The 23,198-nt window shown below is 45.3% G+C and overlaps 1 protein-coding gene across 3 annotated transcripts in view; it reads left to right on the top strand.

Moving 5' to 3' along the window:
- The window catches only part of CLCN1 (chloride voltage-gated channel 1), a 123,521-nt gene that overhangs the window by 13,376 nt on the left and 86,947 nt on the right, over positions 1 to 23,198 (top strand). Inside the window, exon 1 of one of the 3 annotated variants that reach the window (XM_063434837.1) lies at positions 11,734 to 11,831. The exons of 1 other annotated variant lie outside the window; for it this stretch is intronic. In XM_063434837.1, coding sequence (XP_063290907.1) covers positions 11,799 to 11,831 — 33 coding nt within the window. In that variant the 5' untranslated portion in view covers positions 11,734 to 11,798. Of the gene's footprint in view, positions 1 to 11,733; positions 11,832 to 22,308; positions 22,938 to 23,198 lie in introns of those variants that run through there. One more of the 3 variants, XM_063434835.1, reaches the window with a different exon arrangement.

The following is a 23,198-nucleotide window of genomic DNA, read 5'->3' as shown; positions in this document are numbered from 1 at the left end:
CTTCATTGTCGATTTGCCTAGCTCTAAAAAGCAGACTGTCATCCTCACTGTGGTGGACAGATTTACTAAAATGGCTCACTTCATTCCCTTACCTAAACTCCCATCTTCGCCCGAATTAGCGGAGATATTCGCTAGGGAGATTTTCCGTTTGCATGGGATACCTTCCCAAATTGTCTCTGACAGAGGCTCCCAACTTGTTTCCCGTTTTTGGAAATCTTTCTGCTCCCAACTAGGCATCAAATTGAATTTCTCCTCTGCTTATCATCCTCAGTCCAATGGAGCTGCTGAACGCACTAACCAAAAAGTTGAACAATATTTACGTTGTTTCGTTTCTGAACACCAGGACGATTGGGTCGGTTTGATTCCTTGGGCGGAGTTTGCACATAACAATCTCATTTGTGATTCTACGCATTCTAGCCCTTTTTTCTTGAATTATGGCTTTCATCCCTCCATCCTTCCTTCGGAGTCTTTTTCTCAAGGGGTACTGTCGGTGGATGTTCATGTTGCCAATTTAAGGAAGTTGTGGGATCAAACTCGACAAATCCTGCTGCACAATTCTATGCTGGTTATAAAACATGCTGACAAACGTAGAAGGGCAGCACCGGTGTTTGTTCCAGGCGATAGAGTATGGTTAAGTACTAGAAACATTCGGTTAAAAGTGCCGTCCATGAAGTTTGCTCCTCGATATATTGGACCTTACAGGGTTCTGTCTCAAATTAACCCAGTTGCGTATCGTTTAGCGTTGCCTAATGCCTTACGCATCCCTAATTCATTTCATGTTTCTTTGCTAAAACCTCTAATATGTAACAGGTTCTCCTCCACGATCGCCCCTCCTCGCTCGGTTCAGGTGGAGGGTCAGGAGGAGTATGAGGTCAATTCCATCGTTGATTCTCGAATCTCCCGGGGGAAATTGCAATATCTGGTCGATTGGAAAGGGTATGGTCCTGAGGAGAGAAGTTGGGTACCTCAGGAGGAGGTGCATGCTCCCCATCTCCGCAGGGCGTTTCACTCTCGCTTCCCTTCTCACCCTGGTGTCTTCCGCCCGGTGGGCGTATCTGTGAGGGGGGGTACTGTCAGGGTACCTGTGGTCTCTACCTCCGAAAGAGGTAGAGACTTAGCCGTTCCTCCATCCAGACGGTCTGATGGCTCCCTTCCTTGCGGTCTATCCGGTCATGTTAAGCCGGCCGCGAGGGAGTGACTGCCTTTTTCAGCATCACGACCGGAAGTCGACGGCAGGACCTACCCGGAACGACCTGTCAGTCAATTGCTGCAGGACCAATCAGGAAGCCTCGGAGGCGTGGTTACTTTCCTGAACAGGGTATTTAATGGAGCTTCTTTCTTTAGCTCATTGCCCTGTCGTGGTTCTAGCTTGCTAGTCACTCAGTGCTCTGGTTTTCTGGTTATCCCTTTTGGTTTTGACCCGGCTTGTTTGCTCTACTCTGCTTATCTCTGTCTCCCTTGATTCGGCTTGTCTCTCGCTTACCTGTCTTCTGTTACCCTCGACCTCGGCTTGTCTTTGACCATTCTCTACGGTACTACTTACGTTAGTCCGGCCATTCTAAGGTCCGGTATACGTATCTGGCTACTGTTTGTACTCTGCGTGTTGGATCCCTGTCCCGATCCTGACACTTACCTGCCACTGGCCTTCACCTCTGAATTTTACTTGCCCTTGCACCTGTAAATGTAATCATAGAACACAAAACCTGTCCCTCACTACATATGTGGGGTACAGAAACATCCACTCCACTTCCAGAGGCTGCACCATGAATATAACCTGCATGCCCCTGTGCCTGTGAATATTACCTGCGTGCCCCTGTGCCTGTGAATATTACCTACCTGCCCCTGTGCCTGTGAATATTACATACCTGCCCCTGTGAATTTTACCTACCTGAATCTGTGAATATAACCTACCTGCCCTGGTGCCTGTGAATATTACCTACCTGCCCCTGTGCCTGTGAATATTACCTACCTGCCCCTGTGAATTTTACCTACCTGTATCTGTGAATGTAACCTACCTGCCCATGTGAATTTTACCTACCTGTATCTGTGAATATAACCTACCTGCCCCGGTGCCTGTGAATATTACCTACCTGTATCTGTAAATATTATTACCTGCCTCTGTATCTGTCAACCTGCCCCTAATTAAAAGGCATCAAACGGTTTACCAACAAATGAAATAACAAATAATAATATAGAGTAACTGTTGACTAGGGTGGCGGCACTGAGGCCCAATCTATATGCCTCAGACCACAAGAGGATGTGACACTCCGACTGAGTACCTCCGCCAATCAATGCTCCTAGCGCTTGCTGAGGACTCCGAGCACTCCAACCGACACCATCAGCACTGCGGACCCCACTTCCAGCGATGCAGCTGCGCCGGGGTCTCGCCGTCTCTCACCCACCAACAAATGAAATAACAAATAATAATATAGAGTAACTGTTGACTAGGGTGGCGGCACTGAGGCCCTGTCTATATGCCTCAGACCACAAGAGGATGTGGCTCCAACCTAGTCCTGCAGCAGAGCACCCAGTGCTTTCGTCCAAGCAAAGGCAAAATGGACCCGCAGGGGAGATCTTCGGCTTGCACCTCACATAGATGCTCTGCAAGGGCCCCCCAATACTCCCAATAATATTAGGGGGAAACAGCATAACCGAAACTTGGCAACAATCCGGCTGAATAAACCGACAGCTACCACAGGAGAGTCGAAAACTAAACCGGGCAGAGCGGCGAGCTCAACTAAGCAGGCCATGCACCGGGAGTGACGGACCGCTGACACTCCAACTGAGTACCTCCGCCAATCGATGCTCCTAGCGCTTGGTGAGGACTCCGAGCACTCCAACCGACACCATCAGCACTGCGGACCCCACTTCCAGCGATGCAGCTGCGCCGGGGTCTCGCCGTCTCTAACCCACCCTGGATCCACGATCAAGATCCAGCTCCAAGTGGGTGAACCTCTCCTAAATCCAGAGAGCGTAGCAGGAACAAATCAAGCTCTTACAAGAGCTTACTCTGGGGAGTAAGTGATTATAGCAATCCCTTCCCCCAAGCATGAGCCAAGGCTTCAAGAAAGGTGCAAGTAGGTCTGGTTTATTGAGGGCTACCTGCCCGGTATTTATGCAAGTGTCCACCAGGTGGACACTCCCCTAGGGGACCTGATGGAACAATGGGACACATATTGGATATTAGCCAATCACAGACAATACAAACAAAACACTCCCACAGTGACATCACAATCCCTCCTCTCTATCCTGGAGATAATTGGGAAGTAATCAAATTATCTCCCAGGACAGAGGCAAGACTCCATTAACCACATGGTTACAAAAAGACATCAAATTACACAATGTTACAATTACTACATAAAACATATACATGCAACATATCCCCAGATAGCTTAGATCTGAGCGCACATTATTACCGAATGGCACTCAGATCACATACTGTAGCGGAACGCTGGTCTCTCACAGACTGTTTCCGCTGGTAGTCCAGGTGTGGCTCAGGAACCAGCAATCACCCCAGGCACAATAGCCACACCGAGAGTATAATCCAGCAGCATAGTAATCACCATCAGCAATAAAATCCAATAATATCCCATCACCTTTCCCAATCACTGGGCGACACACAGTATCAGGAGTAGAACTCAAGTTTAATGGCAATATTCCTGCTTTTATGAGATTCTCCCATGCAAGGGAGGGACTCACCATAATTATTACAGTAACCAATCCCATAGACGTTACCTCCCACACATCTCCTCCCCTTAGCTTAACAGTTAACATAATTATACAGTGCATACTTTTCCCCAATTCTTGGATGTACCCTAAATATGGAAGATACACCTATAAACATGGTTAGTTATGAGAAGGTAAAGATTTGACCGACCGCATGGGTAAAGTAGCCGAAAATAGTTCCATGAGATCTGGCCCTGCGGTGGGACTCTGTTCATGCCTCAAAAGTCCCGAAAGGCTATGCCATCCATAGTTAAGTTTGTAACCGGATGAATCCCCTAGTTCGTGGGATTCATCCTACCGAACAACGGGCCGTTCTTGCGTTTCCATCTGTACTTTCTGAAGCCCTGGAGGTCTTAGCGGTGTTCGGTTAGTCGAGTGTCCGTTTTTAGTTCCAGACACTCGACGACCAAACACCGCTGTTCGCAGGTTTAAGATGGCCGCCACCAAGTGTTCGGCTGCCGAAATGGTGGCCACCCAGGGAATACAGCCGAGTGTTCGTGCGTTAAGGGGAATGTAACAAGCAATCAGGGAGGTATACAGCCACACGTCACACCAGGGTGGTCCGGTGTTCGGTAGATTAAGTTCGTATACCGAATGCAGGGAGACAGTACAGTGTTAGGGGAACAATCAAACGAATGCTTCATATACAGGACAAAGTACCGAAAGCATTTTACAACCCACAGTCTTGCAGACAGCTCAGTGTTCTTTGCTGCATAACTTATATAGTCTGAAGTCTTTGCAATGTTATTTTATATGACCCTGGCGGGTTCTTAAAGGTCCAGTAGTGCCCTACCAAAACTCCCATTAAGCCCAGCCATATTGTTAAAAGGGTCCCATCTTCCCGGGACCATAATCACTGGGCAGGCGGCGAGGAAGCAGCCCCCTCCAGGAAACCAGGGCAGATTCTTGTACAGCGGCTAGTCCGCTACACATACATAAAGTTCTATCGCCATGGAGCCAAAAGTCTTTTCCATAGTCTTTCATTACATGAATAGGCTCCATGGCATAGCTATCTGGGGTAGCACTACTCACATACTGAAAGTCCCGAACATCCCGGCAGAAATACACAAATAAACCTTTCTGCAGGGTAAAATACAGCTATCAGCACAGGGGCCATAGTCGGAAGGCAGGAGGCTAGCCAGTAGTCCCCTCCAGTCACAAGTGGCGAAGTGCACTTCATCACACCGGGCAACTAACTTCTCTGACTAAAGAAAAAAATAAACCGCTTCTACAAGGAAGTCCTCCGACAAAAATCCAGGGCTGTAAAACCTACAGAGGAGAAGGCTGGAAAGGCCTTGAAATAAGGTATGATGAGGCCCCTCCCTCCTGCCACACAAAGTATCTACGCAGGTGCATTACCCTCCAAGGAGACAACCCCTTGATTTGTTATGTACCCACTACTAAGAAGATAAAGGGAGACACTGGTTATGCATGCAACAAGTTTTTTTGTGTAAAACTGTTATGCTACCCAAAATTGGCACATAAATTAGTGCCTTTTTTGCCTGTTCTGTAGTGAGAAAAGTCATCTCTTTGCCAGTTATCTATCTGCCAATCGTCGCTCTGCCAGTTATTTATCTGCCAATCATCTCTCTGCCAGTTATTTATCTGCTAATCATCTCTCTGCCAGTTATCTATCTGCCAGTCATCTCACTCAGTTATCTCACTGCCAATCATCTCTCCGCCAATCATCACTCGCCAGTTATCTATCTGCCAATCATCTCTCCTGCAGTTATCTCACTGTCCGTCATCTGTCTACCAATCATTTCTCCACTAGTTATCTCACTGACGGTCATCATTCCGCCAATCATCTCTTTGCCAATCATCTATGCCAATCGTCTCTTCTGCAGTTATCTCCCTGCCTATCATCTCTACACTAGTCATCTCCCTGCCAGTTATCTCTCTGCCAGTTATCTCTCTGCCAGTTATCTCCCTGCCAGTCATCTCACTGCCAGTCATCTCTCTGCCAATCGTCTCTCTGCCAGTTATTTATCTGCCAATCATCTTTCTGACAGTTATCTATCTGACAATCATTTCACTTTCAGTTGTCTCTCTGCCAGTCATCTCTCTACTAGTTATCTCTCTGCCAATCATCTCTCCTGCAGTTATCTCACTGTCAGTCATCTGTCCACCAATCATCTCTTCACTAGTTATCTCACTGCCAATCATCTCTCCACCAATCATCTCTCAGCCAGTTATCTCTCTGACAATAATTTCTCTGCCAATCAGCTCTTAGCCAGTTATCTCTCTGCCAATCATCTCACTTTCAGTTATCTGACTACCAATCAACTCTCCACCAATCTCTGCCTATCAGCTCTCCACTAGTTATCTCTCAACCAATCATCTCTCTGCCAATCGTCTCTCCTGCAGTTATCTCTCCACTAGTTATCTCTCAGCCAGTTATCTCTCCACCTATCATCTCTCCACTAGTTATCTCACTGACAGTCATCATTCCACCAATCATCTCTTAGCAAATCATCTATCTGCCAATCATCTCTCCTGCAGTTATCTTACTGTCAGTCATCTGTCCACCAATCATCTATCCACTAGTTATCTCACTGACACTCATCATTCCACCAATCATCTCTTAGCCAATCATCTATGCCAATCGTCTCTTCTGCAGTTATCTTTCTGCCAATCATCTCTTCACTAGTTATCTCTCTGCCAATCATTTCTCTGCCAATCTCCCCTTAGCCAGTTATCTCTCTGCCAATTGTCTCTCCTGCAGTTATCTCTCTGCCAATAATCTCACTGCCAGGTATCTCTCTGCCAACTTTTTGTATTTTAATATATTTTCTTTTTTTATTTTATTACTACTGATTTGCTTATTATGAATAAATAGTTTGCAACTAACTGCCTACTTCTTGTGTCTGGTGGCTGTATCTGCAGTTCCCAGTGGCTGTGTCTGGTTGCTCTAGCCATTGGTTATGTTTGGCTGGTGTGCCCAATGGCTGTGTCTGCTCACTGTGCCCAGTAGCATTGTTCAGTGATTGTGTACAGTGGCTGTGTCTGCTCACTGTGTCTGCTTTCTGTTTCCAGTGGCTGTGTCTGCTCGCTGTGCCCAGTGGCTGTGTGCACGCTGTACCCAGTGGCAGTGTCTTCCCTCTGTGCCCAGTGGCTGTGTCTATGCCCAGTTGCTGTGTCTGCTCGCTATTCCCAGTAGCTGTGTATGCTTGCCGTGCCCAGTGGCTCTGTCTGTACTCTGTTCCAGTGGCTTTGGCTGCTTTCTGTTTCCAGTGGTTTTGTCTGCTCTATTTGCCCAATGACTGTGTCTGGTTGCTCTACCCATTGGTTATGTTTGATTGGTGTGCCCAGTGGCTGTGTCTGCTCGCTGTACTCAGTGGCGATGTCTGCCCTCTGTGCCCAGTGGCTCAGTCTGCTTCATGTGCCCAGTGGCTTTGTCTGCTTTCTGTTTCCAGTGGCTCTGTCTGCTCTCTGTGCCCAATGACTGTCTGGTTGCTCTATCCATTGGTTATGTTTGGTTGGTGTGCCCAGTGGCTGTGTCTGCTCGCTGTGCCCAGTGGCTGTGTCTGCTCGCTTTGCCCAGTGGCTGTGTCTGCTCGCTGTGCCCAGTGGCTGTGTCTGCTCGCTGTTTCCAGTGGCTTTGTCTGTTTGCTGTTTAAAGTGGTTGTGTCTGCTTGCTGTTTAAAATGACTTTCCCTGTTTGCTGTGCCTAGTGGCTATCCCTGTTTGCTGTGCCTAGTGGCTATCCCTGTTTGCTGTGCCTAGTGGCTATCCCTGTTTGCTGTGCCCAGTGGCTATCCCTGTTTGCTGTGTCCAGTGGTTGTGTCTGTTTGCTGTTTAAAGTGGTTGTGTCTGTTTGCTGTTTAAAGTGGTTGTGTCTGCTTGCTGTTTAAAGTGGTTGTGTCTGCTTGCTGTTTAAAATGACTTTCCCTGTTTGCTGTGCCTAATGGCTATCCCTGTTTACTGCGCCCAGTGGCTATCCCTGTTTACTGCGCCCAGTGGCTATCCCTGTTTGCTGTGCCCAGTGGTTGCCCCTGTTTGCTGTACCCAGTGGTTGCCCCTGTTTGCTGTACCCAGTGGTTGCCCTTGTTTGCTGTGCCCAGTGGCTATCCCTGTTTGCTGTGCCCAGTGGTTGCCCCTGTTTGCTGTACCCAGTGGTTGCCCTTGTTTGCTGTGCCCAGTGGCTATCCCTGTTGCTGTGCCCAGTGGTTTCCCCTGTTTGCTGTGCCCAGTGGTTGCCCCTGTTTGCTGTGCCCAGTGGTTGCCCCTGTTTGCTGTACCCAGTGGTTGCCCTTGTTTGCTGTGCCCAGTGGTTGTCCCTGCATGCTGTGCCCAGTAGCTGTCGTTTCTTGCTGTGTCCAGTGGCTTTGCCCTGTTGTGGGATTAGAGGAATAGGCAGAACATGTTATGGGGTTAATCTGTGCGATGAACAAGTGATGACAGACATTTCAGATTTTCTCTCTTTATTTCTCTCTGTAATGTGTAAGCTCTCTCCATACTGTGTCTGTCCCATTATTCTCACATTTCTCTATGTTTTATCTGAAACGAGCAGAATGGATGGAGACAACAATTCTCTTCCATCACATTCTTTTAACCTGGTAAGACTGCCACCCATAATTGTTTCACATTGAGTGACAGTATACAGACTGGCAGAGCACATTGCATGACAGTATACAGACCAGCAGAGCACATTGTGTGACAGTATGCAGACCAGCAGAGCACATTGCGTGACAATATACAGACCGGCAGAGCACATTGTGTGACAATATACAGACCGGCAGAGCACATTGCGTGACAATATACAGACTGGCAGAGCACATTGCATGACAGTATACAGACCAGCAGAGCACATTGTGTGACAGTATACAGACCAGCAGAGCACATTGTGTGACAGTATGCAGACCAGCAGAGCACATTGTGTGACAGTATACAGACCGGCAGAGCACATTGCATGACAGTATACAGACCGGCAGAGCACATTGTGTGACAGTATACAGACCAGCAGAGCACATTGTGTGACGGTATACAGACTGGCAGAGCACATTGTATGCCAGTATACAGACCAGCAGAGCCCATTGCATGACAGTATACAGACCGGCAGAGCACATTGCATGACAGTATACAGACCAGCAGAGCACATTGTGTGACAATATACAGACCGGCAGAGCACATTGCATGACAGTATACAGACCAGCAGAGCACATTGTGTGACAGTATACAGACCAGCAGAGCACATTGTGTGACGGTATACAGACTGGCAGAGCACATTGTATGCCAGTATACAGACCAGCAGAGCACATTGTATGACAGTATACAGACCGGCAGAGCACATTGTGTGACAGTATACAGACCAGCAGAGCACATTGTGTGACAGTATACAGACCAGCAGAGCACATTGTGTGACAGTATACAGACCAGCAGAGCACATTGTGTGACAGTATGCAGACCAGCAGAGCACATTGTATGACAGTATACAGACCGGCAGAGCACATTGTGTGACAGTATACAGACCGGCAGAGCACATTGTGTGACAGTATACAGACCAGCAGAGCACATTGTGTGACAGTATACAGACCAGCAGAGCACATTGTGTGACAGTATACAGACCGGCAGAGCACATTGTATGACAGTATACAGACCGGCAGAGCACATTGTGTGAACGTATACAGACCAGCAGAGCACATTGTGTGACAGTATACAGACCAGCAGAGCACATTGTGTGACAGCATACAGACCGGCAGAGCACATTGTGTGACAGTATGCAGACTAGCAGAGCACATTGTGTGACAGCATACAGACCAGCAGAGCACATTGAGTGACAGTATGCAGACTAGCAGAGCACATTGTGTGACAGTATGCAGACCAGCAGAGCACATTGCACGACAGTATGCAGACCAGCAGAGCACAGTGTGACAGTATACAGACCAGCAGAGCACATTGTGTGACAGTATACAGACCAGCAGAGCACATTGTATGACAGTATACAGACCAGCAGAGCACATTGTGTGACAGTATACAGACCAGCAGAGCCCATTGTGTGACAGTATACAGACCAGCAGAGCACATTGTGTGACAGTATACAGACCAGCAGAGCACATTGTGTGACAGTATGCAGACCAGCAGAGCACATTGTATGACAGTATACAGACTAGCAGAGCACATTGTGTGACAGTATACAGACTAGCAGAGCACATTGTGTGACAGTATACAGACCAGCAGAGCACATTGTGTGACAGTATACAGACCAGCAGAGCACATTGTGTGACAGTATGCAGACCAGCAGAGCACATTGTATGACAGTATACAGACTAGCAGAGCACATTGTGTGACAGTATACAGACCAGCAGAGCACATTGTGTGACAGTATACAGACTAGCAGAGCACATTGTGTGACAGTATACAGACCAGCAGAGCACATTGTGTGACAGTATGCAGACCAGCAGAGCACATTGCATGACAGTATGCAGACCAGCAGAGCACAGTGTGACAGTATACAGACCAGCAGAGCACATTGTGTGACAGTATACAGACCAGCAGAGCACATTGTATGACAGTATACAGACCAGCAGAGCACATTGTATGACAGTATACAGACCAGCAGAGCACATTGTATGACAGTATACAGACTAGCAGAGCACATTGCATGACAGTATGCAGACCAGCAGAGCACAGTGTGACAGTATACAGACCAGCAGAGCACATTGTGTGACAGTATACAGACCAGCAGAGCACATTGTGTGACAGTATACAGACCAGCAGAGCACATTGTGTGACAGTATACAGACCAGCAGAGCACATTGTGTGACAGTATACAGACCAGCAGAGCCCATTGTGTGACAGTATATGGATCAAAGTATGTGACGCACACTGAATATCCCCACCATCTCTCCCATTTATCCCACACTTGGTGTGAGTCCTTTACTTTGTTACTGTATCCCCATAATCTCTCCCCCATTTACCCATACTCAGTGTGCGTCACATACTTTGTTCCTGTATCTCCCACCATCTCTGCCCCATTTACCCTATACTCAGTGTGTGTTACATACTTTGTTCCTGTATCCCCCACTAGCACTCCCCCATTTTCTCATACTCAGTGTACATCACATACTTTGTTCCTGTATCCCTCACTATCTCTCCCCCATTTACCTCATACTCAGAGTGTCACATACTTTGTTCCTGTATCTCCACCATCTCTCCCCCATTTACCCCATACTCAGAGTGTGTCACATACTTTGTTCCTGTATCCCTCACTATCTCTCCCCCATTTACCCCATACTCAGAGTGTGTCACATATTTTGTTCCTGTATCCCCACCATCTCTCCCCCTTACTACAGAACGGCCGTGTTTAGGCTACTTCACAACCTTTCGAACTTCATCCCAGCCCTCATCTCCGACTCCTTTAGCGAATAGATACTTAGTCATTGCTGACTCCCCAGCATTGAACTTGTTTATCTTATCTCAATGAGAAATTATATTTATCACATTTTCTAAGCAATTCATTAGCTGCTCATATTCTGCAGAAGCACGGCTTTTGGGAAATAGCTTCAGCCTCTGCGTGCTTGAATGTAAGTGAGGTGAACTAGCCTAAAGTATTTCCAGACCTCACTGAGTGAAAACAGGTAACTGCAAGCATTGAATGAGGTGGGATTACTCACAGGTAATGGCAAACTGTGGGTATTTGACAGGTTCTGTTTATAATTACATTTAAACACAGGTGATAACGTGAGATTGGGTAATTGGACTGGGATTCAATGGCACAAAGTGATCCAAACTAAATGCATGGATTTAACAGACAAAAACAGCTGTGTCAGGGCAAGCAGGAGGCACGGAGGTGTAAAGGGACAGCCGTCAAAGCGAGGACACAGGTAGAATAAAGTTATAAATCAAATAAAGGTCACACAACACAACTCCTGGGAGAAAAGGGAACGGACTCGCTGGAGAGGGAGCGGTCTCATATCTATGGAGGGTGGGGGAATGGTGCATTAAAAGCACAGGTGAGACAGACCTTTAACAGATATAAGGAGCTGTCCTGTCAGTGAGGGGGTCCTGGGTTTACCCAAAAATTGCATGTTTTCACAGTGATACAAAGTAAAGGTCTAGACAGAACTGAGATGTCAAAACGACCAGCACTTGTACCAGTGAGGGTAAGTCTCTATACAAAACCTTGAGTAGCATTCAGTGTTCAGGCAACATATTGTGCATCTTTTAATACTTACACAGCACCTTGAGTATCCTAGAGTGCTCAGGGAGCTTATTGAGCATATTTTAATATTTGCATAGCACCTTGAGTATCCTAGAGTGCTCAGGGAGCTTATTGAGCATTTTTTAATATTTGCATAGCACCTTGGGTAGCCTCAAGTGTTCAGGAAGCATATTGAGCATCTTTTAATATTAAAAACAGCACCTTGAGTAGCATTCAGTGTTCAGGAAGCTTATTGAGTATCTTTTAATATTTACACGGCACCTTGAGTAGCCTCAAGTGTACAGGGAGATTATTGAGTATCTTTTAATACTTACAGAGCACCTTGAGTGGCATCAAGTGTTCAGGAAGCATATTGAGCATCTTTTAACATTTACAGAGCACCTTGAGTAGCATTCAGTGTTCAGGAAGCTTATTGAGTATATTTTAATATTCACTGAGCACCTTGAATGGCCCCAAGTGTTCAGGGAGCTTATTGAGTATCTTATAATATTTACACAGCACCTTGCGTAGCCTCGAGTGTTCAGGGAGCTTAAAGAGTATCTTTTAATATTTACACAGCACCTTGAGTAACCTCAAGTGTTCAGGAAGCATATTGAGTATTTTTTACTATTTACACGGCACCTTAAATAGTGTTCAGGTAGCTTATTGAGTATCTTTTAATATGTACACAGCACCTTGAGTAGTCTCCAGTGTTCAGGAAGCATATTGAGTATCTTTTAATATTTACACAGCACCTTGAGTAGCCTCCAGTCTTCAGGAAGCATATTGAGTATCTTTTAATATTTACACAGCACCTTGAGTAGCCCTGAGTGTTCAGGAAGCTTATTGAGCATCTTTTAATATTCACTGAGCACCTTGAGTGGCCTTGAGTGTTCAGGAAGCTTATTGAGCATCTTTTAATATTTACAGAGCACCTTGAGTAGCCTCCAGTGTTCAGGAAGCTTATTGAGCATCTTTTAATATTCACTGAGCACCTTGAGTAGCCTCCAGTGTTCAGGAAGCATATTGAGTATATTTTAATATTTACACAGCACCTTGAGTAGCCCTGAGTGTTCAGGAAGCTTATTGAGCATCTTTTAATATTCACTGAGCACCTTGAGTAGCCTCGAGTGTTCAGGGAGCTTATTGAGCATCTTTTAATATTTACAGAGCCCCTTGAGTAGCCTCCAGTGTTCAGGAAGCTTATTGAGCATCTTTTAATATTCACTGAGCACCTTGAGTAGCCTCCAGTGTTCAGGAAGCATATTGAGTATATTTTAATATTTACACAGCACCTTGAGTAGCCTCCAGTGTTCAGGAAGCTTATTGAGCATCTTTTAATATTCACTGAGCACCTTGAGTAGCCTCCAGTGTTCAGGAAGCTTATTGAGCATCTTTTAATATTCACTGAGCACCTTGAGTGGCCTTGAGTGTTCAGGGAGCTTATTGAGTATTTTATAATATTTACACGGCACCTTGAGTAGCCTCGAGTGTTCATGAAGCATATTGAGTATCTGTTAATATTTACACAACACCTTGAGTAGCCCTGAGTGTTCAGTGAGCTTACTGAGAATCTTCTAACCCCTTAAGGACCAACTTCTGGAATAAAAGGGAATCGTGACATGTCACACATGTCATGTGTCCTTAAGGGGTTAATATTTACTGAGAACCTTGAGTAGCCTCTAGTCTTCATGAAGCTAACTAAACAACTTCAGTCCCTGTGCCGCAAACTTTTTTTTAAGGACAGATTCAGTTACCTCAGGTGCATGGACATGAGAAAGCTTTCATTGGGGTATAAAAAGATAAGAAATGATTTGGCTAATTGATAGAGAAAGAATAAATGTGAGAGATATAGGCGTGATGGGTGAACCTATATGAAAAATTATATACAGGAATGATGCCAGGTCTGGAGATTTTGGGTTGGTTTAGCTATGTCTGATTTGAATTAGGATTATACCGAATTAGGAGTGAATAAAATTAGAAATGATTGTGAGTATAAATTAGTTGAATTATAAACTAGTGGATTAAGAGTGATTGTGATTCCAAACTGTGGCGTCACTAACCTCGCCACTGCGTCCTGGAGAAGCCTGGTTGCTCGCCTGCTGCCTCAGGACTATGGCCCCTATGTTAAAACTTTTATTCCCCCCTGTAGAAATGCTTGTTCGTGCCTTTCTGCTATGGTGTTCGTTAAATTCAATTTACCGAACAAATGTACAAATGACCGGACCACCTGGGTATGGAGTGTGCAGGCAATTGACCTCCTAGAAGCTGCGGTTAACCGCAGTTTAATTGACGAACGGTGGGTGGCCGTTGTTTGTATAGCCGAACACGTGGCGGCGGCCATCTTAAACCGTTGAATGGCCAGTGGTGTTCAGTTACAAAACTCTGGAACTGAAAATGGACACTTTTCTTCACGAAGCCGCCGACCCATCTTCTCATGCATTCCTTCATTTATCCGAACGCCGGGCCATTCGGGACTTTGGTTATGTGAACAGTGCTACTCCAGATAGCTATCCCATGGAGCCCATTTGTATACCGAAAGACTATGTGAAAGGCTCCATGGCGATTGAACTATATGTATGTGATCTGAGCGCCATTCGGTAATAATGTGCGCTCAGATTTACGCTATCTGGGGATATGTTGAATGTATTTGTTTTATGCAGTAGTTATAACATTGTGTATTTTTATGTCTTTTATTGCCATGTGTATAATGAAGTTTTGCCGTTATCCTAGGAGATAATTGAATTCCTTCCCAATTATCTCCAGGATAGAGAGGAGGGATTATAATGTGCATGTGGGACTGTTTACTGCTAAACTGTTCTGTTAATGTCCAATATGTGTCACAGATTTCCATTAGGTCCCCTAGGGGAGTGTCCACCTGCCCAGTGATTGTTGTGATTTGGGGCAAAGTCTGAGCTGCAATGATTTGCTTGTATTGTTCTGTAAACATTGAGTTTATTTAATTTTAATGAATGACAGCATTATAGTATTAGAGGGGGGAAGGTAAAGGACCCTGGCTGGCTTCATGGCCCAGATTTGGGGTAAGCAGATCAGAGTACGATATATTGAGAGCCATGTTTAATATTGTAATATTTAATTCCTCGGTGCCAGATATCTCACCCTCTATCCCACTTGCCTTTTTCCTATCACTTACTTCAGACAAGGATGTCACGTTCACAGTAAATGATGTGGAACACAACTGCAGATTTCTTAGGACTTTGATCTTTTATTAAGACACTTAGATGGAACCGAGACTTCAGTTCCAGAATTACAATTACTGTTGAATTACTGTTGTAAAATTACTGTTTCTTTAAATAATAAACGGTTTGTTTAATTTAGCATTGACAAGGTTCAGAATTCAATAGAGTCCGTTATTCTTGTTAACAGTTCAACTTATAAGAGATTAATACATTGAAATTATCAGTATCAAGAATGGTGCAGCAAAACTTAAATAGTACTTGTTTTGAGGGATGCTGTAGCAGGCTTGCTGAACAACTTAACAGCAGACTTTAGTATGAAGAAATAAGATTAGGTACAGCTGAACTTGAATAATACAAGACAGGTACAGCTGAACTTGAATAATACTTGATTTGAGGAAATTGCTGGACAACTTGATAGCAGACTTTAGTATGAAGAAATAAGATTATCTGTAGCAAGACAGGTACAGCTGAACTTGAATAATACTTGATTTGAGGAAAGCTGTAGCAGGATTGCTGGAGAACTTGATAGCAGACTTTAGTATGAAGAAATAAGATTATCTGTAGCAAGACAGGTACAGCTGAACTTGAATAATACTTGATTTGAGGAAAGCTGTAGCAGGATTGCTGGAGAACTTGATAGCAGACTTTAGTATGAAGAAATAAATCTTTAGCATTGTAAGCTCTTAACTCAGAGACTGTAAGTTACTTAACTTATAGAAGTAGAGGGATTGTGTCCCCAGCTCTCCTCAGAGGCGGTTGCTTCAGTGAATGGTTTCCGAGAGTGCTGGTAGTTGTCTGTGATGAGGAGAGATGATGGGGACTTGAATATTCCTCCAGTCCGGTCTAGTAGCGAGTGGTCGTCTCAGCGAGGTATGTGAGCCGGTGAGTTTGGCGCGGTACGCGTTTCAATAATCCAGCATCTATCAGCTGGTGCGGTCGCATTAAATAGCAGACCGCGGCAATGGGGGTGTGGCTAAGCTCCGTCAAACCCGGAAGTATGAGGAGACATCGGGAGGCTTAAGGCCTGACAAAGGATTAGGATCTCCCTGGCCCCCAGGCGAGTTACTGTCAGGATCGGGACAGGGATCCAACACGCAGAGTACAAACAGGTACAGGGTACGTATACCGGACCTTAGAATGGCCGGACTAACGTAAGGAGTAAACAAAGAATGGTCTAGAGACAAGCCGAGGTCGAGGGAACGAGAGAGCAGGTAAGCGAGAGACAGACCGAGTCAAAAGGGTAATAGAGGTAAACGAGGTAGAACAGACAAGCCGGGTCAAAACCAAAGAGACTGACAAAATACAAGAGCACTGAGTGACTAGACAAGCTAGAACCACGACAGGGCAATGAACAAATGTAGAAAGCCCTACTTTATACCCTGGTTCCAAACAGGTAATCACGCCCCCGACGAATCCTCATTCGTGCTTGGAACTTGATTGACAGATCGGGTCGGGTTGTCGTCATGACGTCGGCTATTGAGTGCCGCGTCATAAAAGGAAGTAGATCCCTCGCGGCCGGCTTGTAAACGACCGAGGGGACCGCGAGGAACGAGTGATTCAACCCTTTTGTAAGGAAGAACGTCCAAGTGTCTCACCTCCACAGAGGTAGAGACAACAGGTACCCTGACAGTACCCCCCCCCCCTCAGAAACGCCCTCCGGGCGGAAGGAACCGGGACGAGATGGAAAACGGGAGTGAAAAGCCCTGCGGAGGCGAGGCGCATGCACATCCTCCTGAGGTATCCAAGACCTCTCCTCAGGACCATATCCCTTCCAATCAACCAGATATTGTAACTTCCCCCGAGATATACGAGAATCGATGATGGAATTGATTTCATACTCCTCTTGTCCCTCAACCTGAACAGAGCAAGGAGATGAAGCAGTGGAGGAAAATTTGTTACATACTAGGGGTTTCAACAAGGAAACATGAAAGGAGTTAGGAATGCGTAAGGCAGATGGAAGAGCCAGACGATACGCAACAGGGTTAATTCGAGTCAAGACCTTGTAAGGTCCAATGTAACGAGGAGCGAATTTCATAGAAGGAACCTTCAAGCGAATGTTTTTGGTACTCAACCATACCCTGTCCCCTGGGACAAAGACTGGAGCCGCCCTTCTATGTTTATCAGCGTGTTTCTTGAACAACATGGAATTATGCAGAAGAATTTGTCGAGTCTGATCCCACAACTTCCTCAAATTGGCCACATGAACATCAACCGACGGTACTCCTTGGGAAGGAGAAACCGAGGGAAGAATGGAAGGATGAAAGCCATAATTCATGAAAAAGGGGCTAGAACGAGTAGAATCACAAACGAGATTGTTATGTGCGAACTCCGCCCAAGGAATCAGACCAACCCAATCGTCCTGGTGTTCGGAAACGAAACAACGCAAATATTGTTCAATTTTTTGATTAGTGCGTTCAGCAGCTCCGTTGGACTGGGGATGATAGGCAGAAGAGAAATTCAATTTGATACCCATTTGAGAACAGAATGATTTCCAAAAACGGGAAACAAATTGGGAACCTCTATCGGAAACAATTTCGGAAGGTATCCCATGTAAACAAAAAATCTCTTTAGCGAATATCTCAGCCAATTCAGGAGAAGATGGAAGTTTAGGTAAGGGCACGAAATGAGCCATCTTAGTAAACCTGTCAACCACCGTGAGAATCACAGTCTGCTTTTTAGAAACAGGTAAATCGACAATGAAGTCCATAGCCAAACAGGTCCATGGTTTCTCTGGAATTTCCAAGGGATGTAACAGCCCACATGGAAGCGTCTGAGGTCGTTTAGTCTTCATACAGACCTCACATGCTTCGACGAAATCCCTAATATCTTTACGTAATGAAGGCCACCAGAAATCTTTAGCTATTAAGGAACATGTTTTACGAATGCCAGGGTGCCCAGCCACTTTACTGTTGTGAAAGCATTGTAAGAATTCTAGTTGGAGTTCAGCAGGAACAAAGTACCGTGACTCAGGACTCTGTCTAGGAGCCAGATGTTGTAACTTCATAATCTCGGCAATCAACGGAGAATGAATCCTGAGGCTAGTGTTGGCGATAATGTTGCACTTGGGAACTATAGAAGACAAAACCGTCTCAGATATAGTAGAAGGTTCATGTTGGCGAGACAAAGCATCGGCCTTAGAGTTCTTAGAACCAGGTCTATAAGTGAGTACGTAATTGAAGTGGGTAAGGAACAAGGACCAACGAGCTTGTCTGGCGGATAAGCGCTTGGCCTCCCCAATATAAGACAAGTTCTTGTGATCCGTCAGAATAGTAACAGGATGCAAGGTCCCCTCCAATAAATGTCTCCACTCCTTTAAAGCCATGATAACAGCTAGTAGTCCCTGTCACCAATATCATATCTGCTTTCAGGCCCAGATAGTTTCTTGGAAAAAAAAACACATGGATGTAATGGTTTATCCACGCCTAACCTTTGAGACAAGATGGCACCTATACCTGTCTCTGAGGCGTCTACCTCGAGTAGGAAAGGTAAAGTTGTATCGGGGTGAACTAAAATTGGTGCAGAAGCAAAAAGTTCCTTAAGTGTCTTGAAGGCAACGAGAGCTTCAGTAGACCAATTCTTAGTGTCAGCCCCCTGTCTGGTCATATTGGTAATAGGAGCAATAATGGAAGAGTATCCTTTAATGAAGCGCCTATAATAATTGGAGAATCCAATAAACCTCTGAATGGCCTTGAGACCCCTGGGTAATGGCCAATCTAAAATAGACTGGAGTTTATCCGGATCCATCTTAAAGCCTTCCCCAGAAATCACGTAACCAAGAAAGTTTATCTGAGATTGGTCAAAACGAAATTTCTCCAATTTGCAGTACAACCCATGTTGTAGGAGTTTGCGCAATACCCTTCTGACTTGTCTGTGGTGGGTCTCAATCTCTCTAGAGTGTATTAGTATATCATCCAAGTATACAATAACACAATCGTGTTGAAATTCTCTAAGAACTTCATTGATCAGATCCTGAAATACTGCCGGTGCATTACAGAGCCCAAAAGGCATTACCGTGTACTCATAGTGCCCATAACGAGTATTGAACGCTGTTTTCCACTCGTCTCCCTGCTGAATTCTCACCAAGTTATACGCCCCTCTGAGATCTAACTTGGTGAAAATCTTGGAACCCTTTAAACGATCAAAGAGCTCAGTAATCAAAGGGATTGGGTAGGCATTTCTAATAGTTATTTTATTCAAACCTCGGTAATCAATGCAAGGCCTTAACGTGCCATCCTTCTTATTCACAAAAAAAAAACCGGCCCCGGCAGGCGAGGATGATCTCCTAATGAATCCCTTGTCTAGATTCTCACGGATATACTCCTCTAAGACTAAGTTCTCCTTAATGGATAAAGGATATACATTGCCCCTCGGAGGCATAGTACCAGGTAGGAGATTAATCTTGCAATCAAAGGACCTGTGTGGAGGTAACGTATCAGCATTCCTCTTGTCAAAGACTGCCTTTAAATCCAGATACAGAGACGGTATTTGTAAGTCTGTAGACTGGATGGAGTTAACCGGTGTATTACCTACGCAAAGTGGTGAGACTTTCTGTAAATACCTGTTCTGGCAAGCCTGACCCCATGAGGTTATCTCCCCTAGCTCCCAATCAATAATAGGGTTATGTTTCTTTAACCATGGATACCCCAGAACTATAGGAACAGAAGGGGACGAGATAAGCATAAGGGATATACCCTTCATCGTGTAAGATGCCGACAGTCAAATTAACAAGTATAGTCTCATGAGAAATAACAGGTTCAGATAATGGTCTACCATCTATGGCCTCAACGGCCAAGGGAGTGTCTCTTAGCTGAGATGGGATAGAGTGTTTGGAAACAAAAACTTGGTCAATAAAGCTCTCAGCAGCTCCGGAGTCTATCAATGCCATAGTCTTTATTACTCCCTTCTCCCATGCTAAAGAAACCGGTAGCAGAAGCCTGTGATCTTTATAATTGTGTATAGAGGACAAAATAGAAACACCCAAGGCCTGTCCTCTAGAGAAACTTAGGTGCGAGCGTTTCCCGGACGATTAGGACAATTTAGGCGAAGGTGCCCTCTTACTCCACAATACATACACAAACCCTCCTTTCTCCTGTACTCTCTCTCTTCTTCTGAGAGGCGAGTATTGCCTATCTGCATAGGTTCAGAAAAAACTGGGATAGTGGTTTGAGGACTTTGAAAAAAAGGAGCTAGTTTAAAGGAAGGTCTACGAGTATTCTCTCGAGTGTTCTGTCTCTCTCTTAAACGTTCATCAATACGAGAAATAAAAGAAATTAAATCCTCCAAATTTTCAGGAAGCTCTCTAGTAGCTACCTCGTCTAGAATTACATCAGATAATCCGTTTAAAAATACGTCTATATAGGCCTGTTCATTCCACTTAACTTCTGCCGCCAAAGACCTGAACTCTAGTGCATAATCCACAAGGGTTCGGTTGTCCTGTCTAAGGCGCAATACTAATCTAGCTGCATTGACCTTTCTACCTGGAGGGTCAAAAGTTCTTCTAAAGGCAGCGACAAAGGCATTATAATTATAGACTAACGGGTTATCATTCTCCCACAGAGGATTGGCCCATCTCAGAGCCTTATCAATGAGGAGTGTGATAATGAATCCAACCTTTGCCCTATCTGTAGGGTAAGAGCGAGGTTGTAATTCAAAATGAATACCAATTTGGTTTAAGAAACCACGGCACTTCTCCGGAGAACCACCATAACGTACAGGGGGTGTAATACGGGAAGAAGCACCTACAGTGGCTACTTCTAGACCTGAACTTACAGGGGAGATGGACGTGGCTCGCATCTCTTCCGGTGGATTACTAGAACGAGATAATAACGATTGCAGCGCTAGAGCCATCTGGTCCATTCTGTGATCCATGGCATCAAATCTAGAATCGGAAGAACCAACCTGAGTGTTTGTACCTGCAGGATCCATTGGCCCTGTCGTAATGTCAGGATCGGGACAGGGATCCAACACGCAGAGTACAAACAGGTACAGGGTACGTATACCGGACCTTAGAATGGCCGGACTAACGTAAGGAGTAAGCAAAGAATGGTCTAGAGACAAGCCGAGGTCGAGGGAACGAGAGAGCAGGTAAGCGAGAGACAGACCGAGTCAAAAGGGTAATAGAGGTAAACGAGGTAGAACAGACAAGCCGGGTCAAAACCAAAGAGACTGACAAAATACAAGAGCACTGAGTGACTAGACAAGCTAGAACCACGACAGGGCAATGAACAAATGTAGAAAGCCCTACTTTATACCTTGGTTCCAAACAGGTAATCACGCCCCCGACGAATCCTCATTCGTGCTTGGGACTTGATTGACAGATCGGGTCGGGTTGTCGTCATGACGTCGGCTATTGAGTGCCGCGTCATAAAAGGAAGTAGATCCCTCGCGGCCGGCTTGTAAACGACCGAGGGGACCGCGAGGAACGAGTGATTCAACCCTTTTGTAAGGAAGAACGTCCAAGTGTCTCACCTCCACAGAGGTAGAGACAACAGGTACCCTGACAGTTACCAAGCACCGCCCCTAGGCCCTTGTCCAACTCCTGGACCCTCGGCTGTATTAGGTGGCCATCGCTATCCCTCTCTCTATTTGCTCCCCTCTGTCTGTCTCTCTAAGTGCCCCCTCTATCTCTATCTCTTTTACTATCTGCCCCATCTCGCTCTTTCTCAATCTGTCCTATCTATCTCTCTCTATATATCTGCCCGATCTCTCTCTCTGTGTCTCTCTCTGACCCCTTCTTTCTCTTTCTTTCACTTTATCTGCCCCATCTCTCTTTCTCTCATTTTATCTGCCCATCTCTTTGCCCCTCTCTATCTATGTCCCATCTCTCTCCCTATTTTTCCCCTCTTTCTCTCTCTGTCTTCATTCTCGCTGTCTCCCATTCTTTCAGTTGTTTTCTCTCTCTCATTTTCTCTCTCTCTCTCACTCTCTTTTGGCACGAGACAGTGCTCTATATCTCTTATTAAAGTCCATAAAACAATTATTATTGATTATTATTATTAACAATGATTATTAATGGCTGTAGTGTCAGGACTTTAGTCAATTTGCGTGTCTCTCCATTTTCTGAGTATCTTCCTCTTCACCTAACGTCCTACAGCCAGTCTCAGTGTGTTCTTTCGCCCCCACTGCCAGTGACACTTTCTGTCTCTGGCTGTCTCACTGATATTTAATAGCTCAGGTTTTGCAAGCAGTCACGTGACGCTCTATATATATCTATATATCTGTATACCTGTGCATGCACCCAAACTTAGCTCCTTCCTCCTGGAGTCTCTGAGGATCAGACCACCGCTGAGTGGGTGAGATTTCCATTGAGATTCAAGCAGGGGCACAGATGAGACAGTTGGAGGTTATGTAAAAATACTCTGACTCTTAACAGTCTCTTTCCAGAATAAGAAGAGAGTTAAGGACAGTTAGTAAAGAACAGAACATGTTTAATGGAAGGTCCAAGAACAACCACAGAAGAAAAGAGACAGATGCTTTATACTAGAATACAATCACAATAGAGAGAGAGAGACTCGTGGATTTAAGTAGGATTGACCCCTTAAGGAACCAAAGACGTGTGAGGGAATGAAAGACAAACACGGGCAAATAAGAGACCACAACTGAGGGGGGGAAACATCAGTTGAAGAGAGATCTGGTTGGGTGAGACACATCTGGTGGAAAGGAAGTGACTTTGCATAAGTTTGAGGTAGAACTCATACATGGAACTCGCTAAGGAATCAAAAACGGATGCCTGTAAGTCAGGCTGGTGGGGAGATGATTTTCAGTACCAATATATTCAACTGCGAGACTGCTCCAGCTATGGCATCCCCTGCCAAGCAACTTCACCTTCACAGGACACCCCAGGGGAGCAGGTCACCCCACAAGCTAAGGTAGGGCCAGAGATCAGCCGTATGCAAGGAATGGGGGTTTACACAATTACACATTTTAAGGATTCGATTTCTTGTGGGTATTGAAAGACCTGGGTGTTTTTGTGTGTGGTGGAGGGTTTAATGGGTTTAACAGCATGGGGTGCAATTGAGATTGCTGCCATATATTATTAGGGTGCATCTACCAAAGTAGTAAAATAGGGAGTTTGAGTGAAAGAAGCATTTCTATCTGGATACAGTAGGATTATCGGGGAGAGTCGTGAA

Source organism: Pelobates fuscus, chromosome 10, assembly GCF_036172605.1.
Source record: "Pelobates fuscus isolate aPelFus1 chromosome 10, aPelFus1.pri, whole genome shotgun sequence".
NCBI lineage: Eukaryota > Metazoa > Chordata > Amphibia > Anura > Pelobatidae > Pelobates > Pelobates fuscus.
The sequence above is the reverse complement of the archived record's forward strand: the minus strand, read 5'-3'. Positions and strand labels throughout refer to the sequence as shown.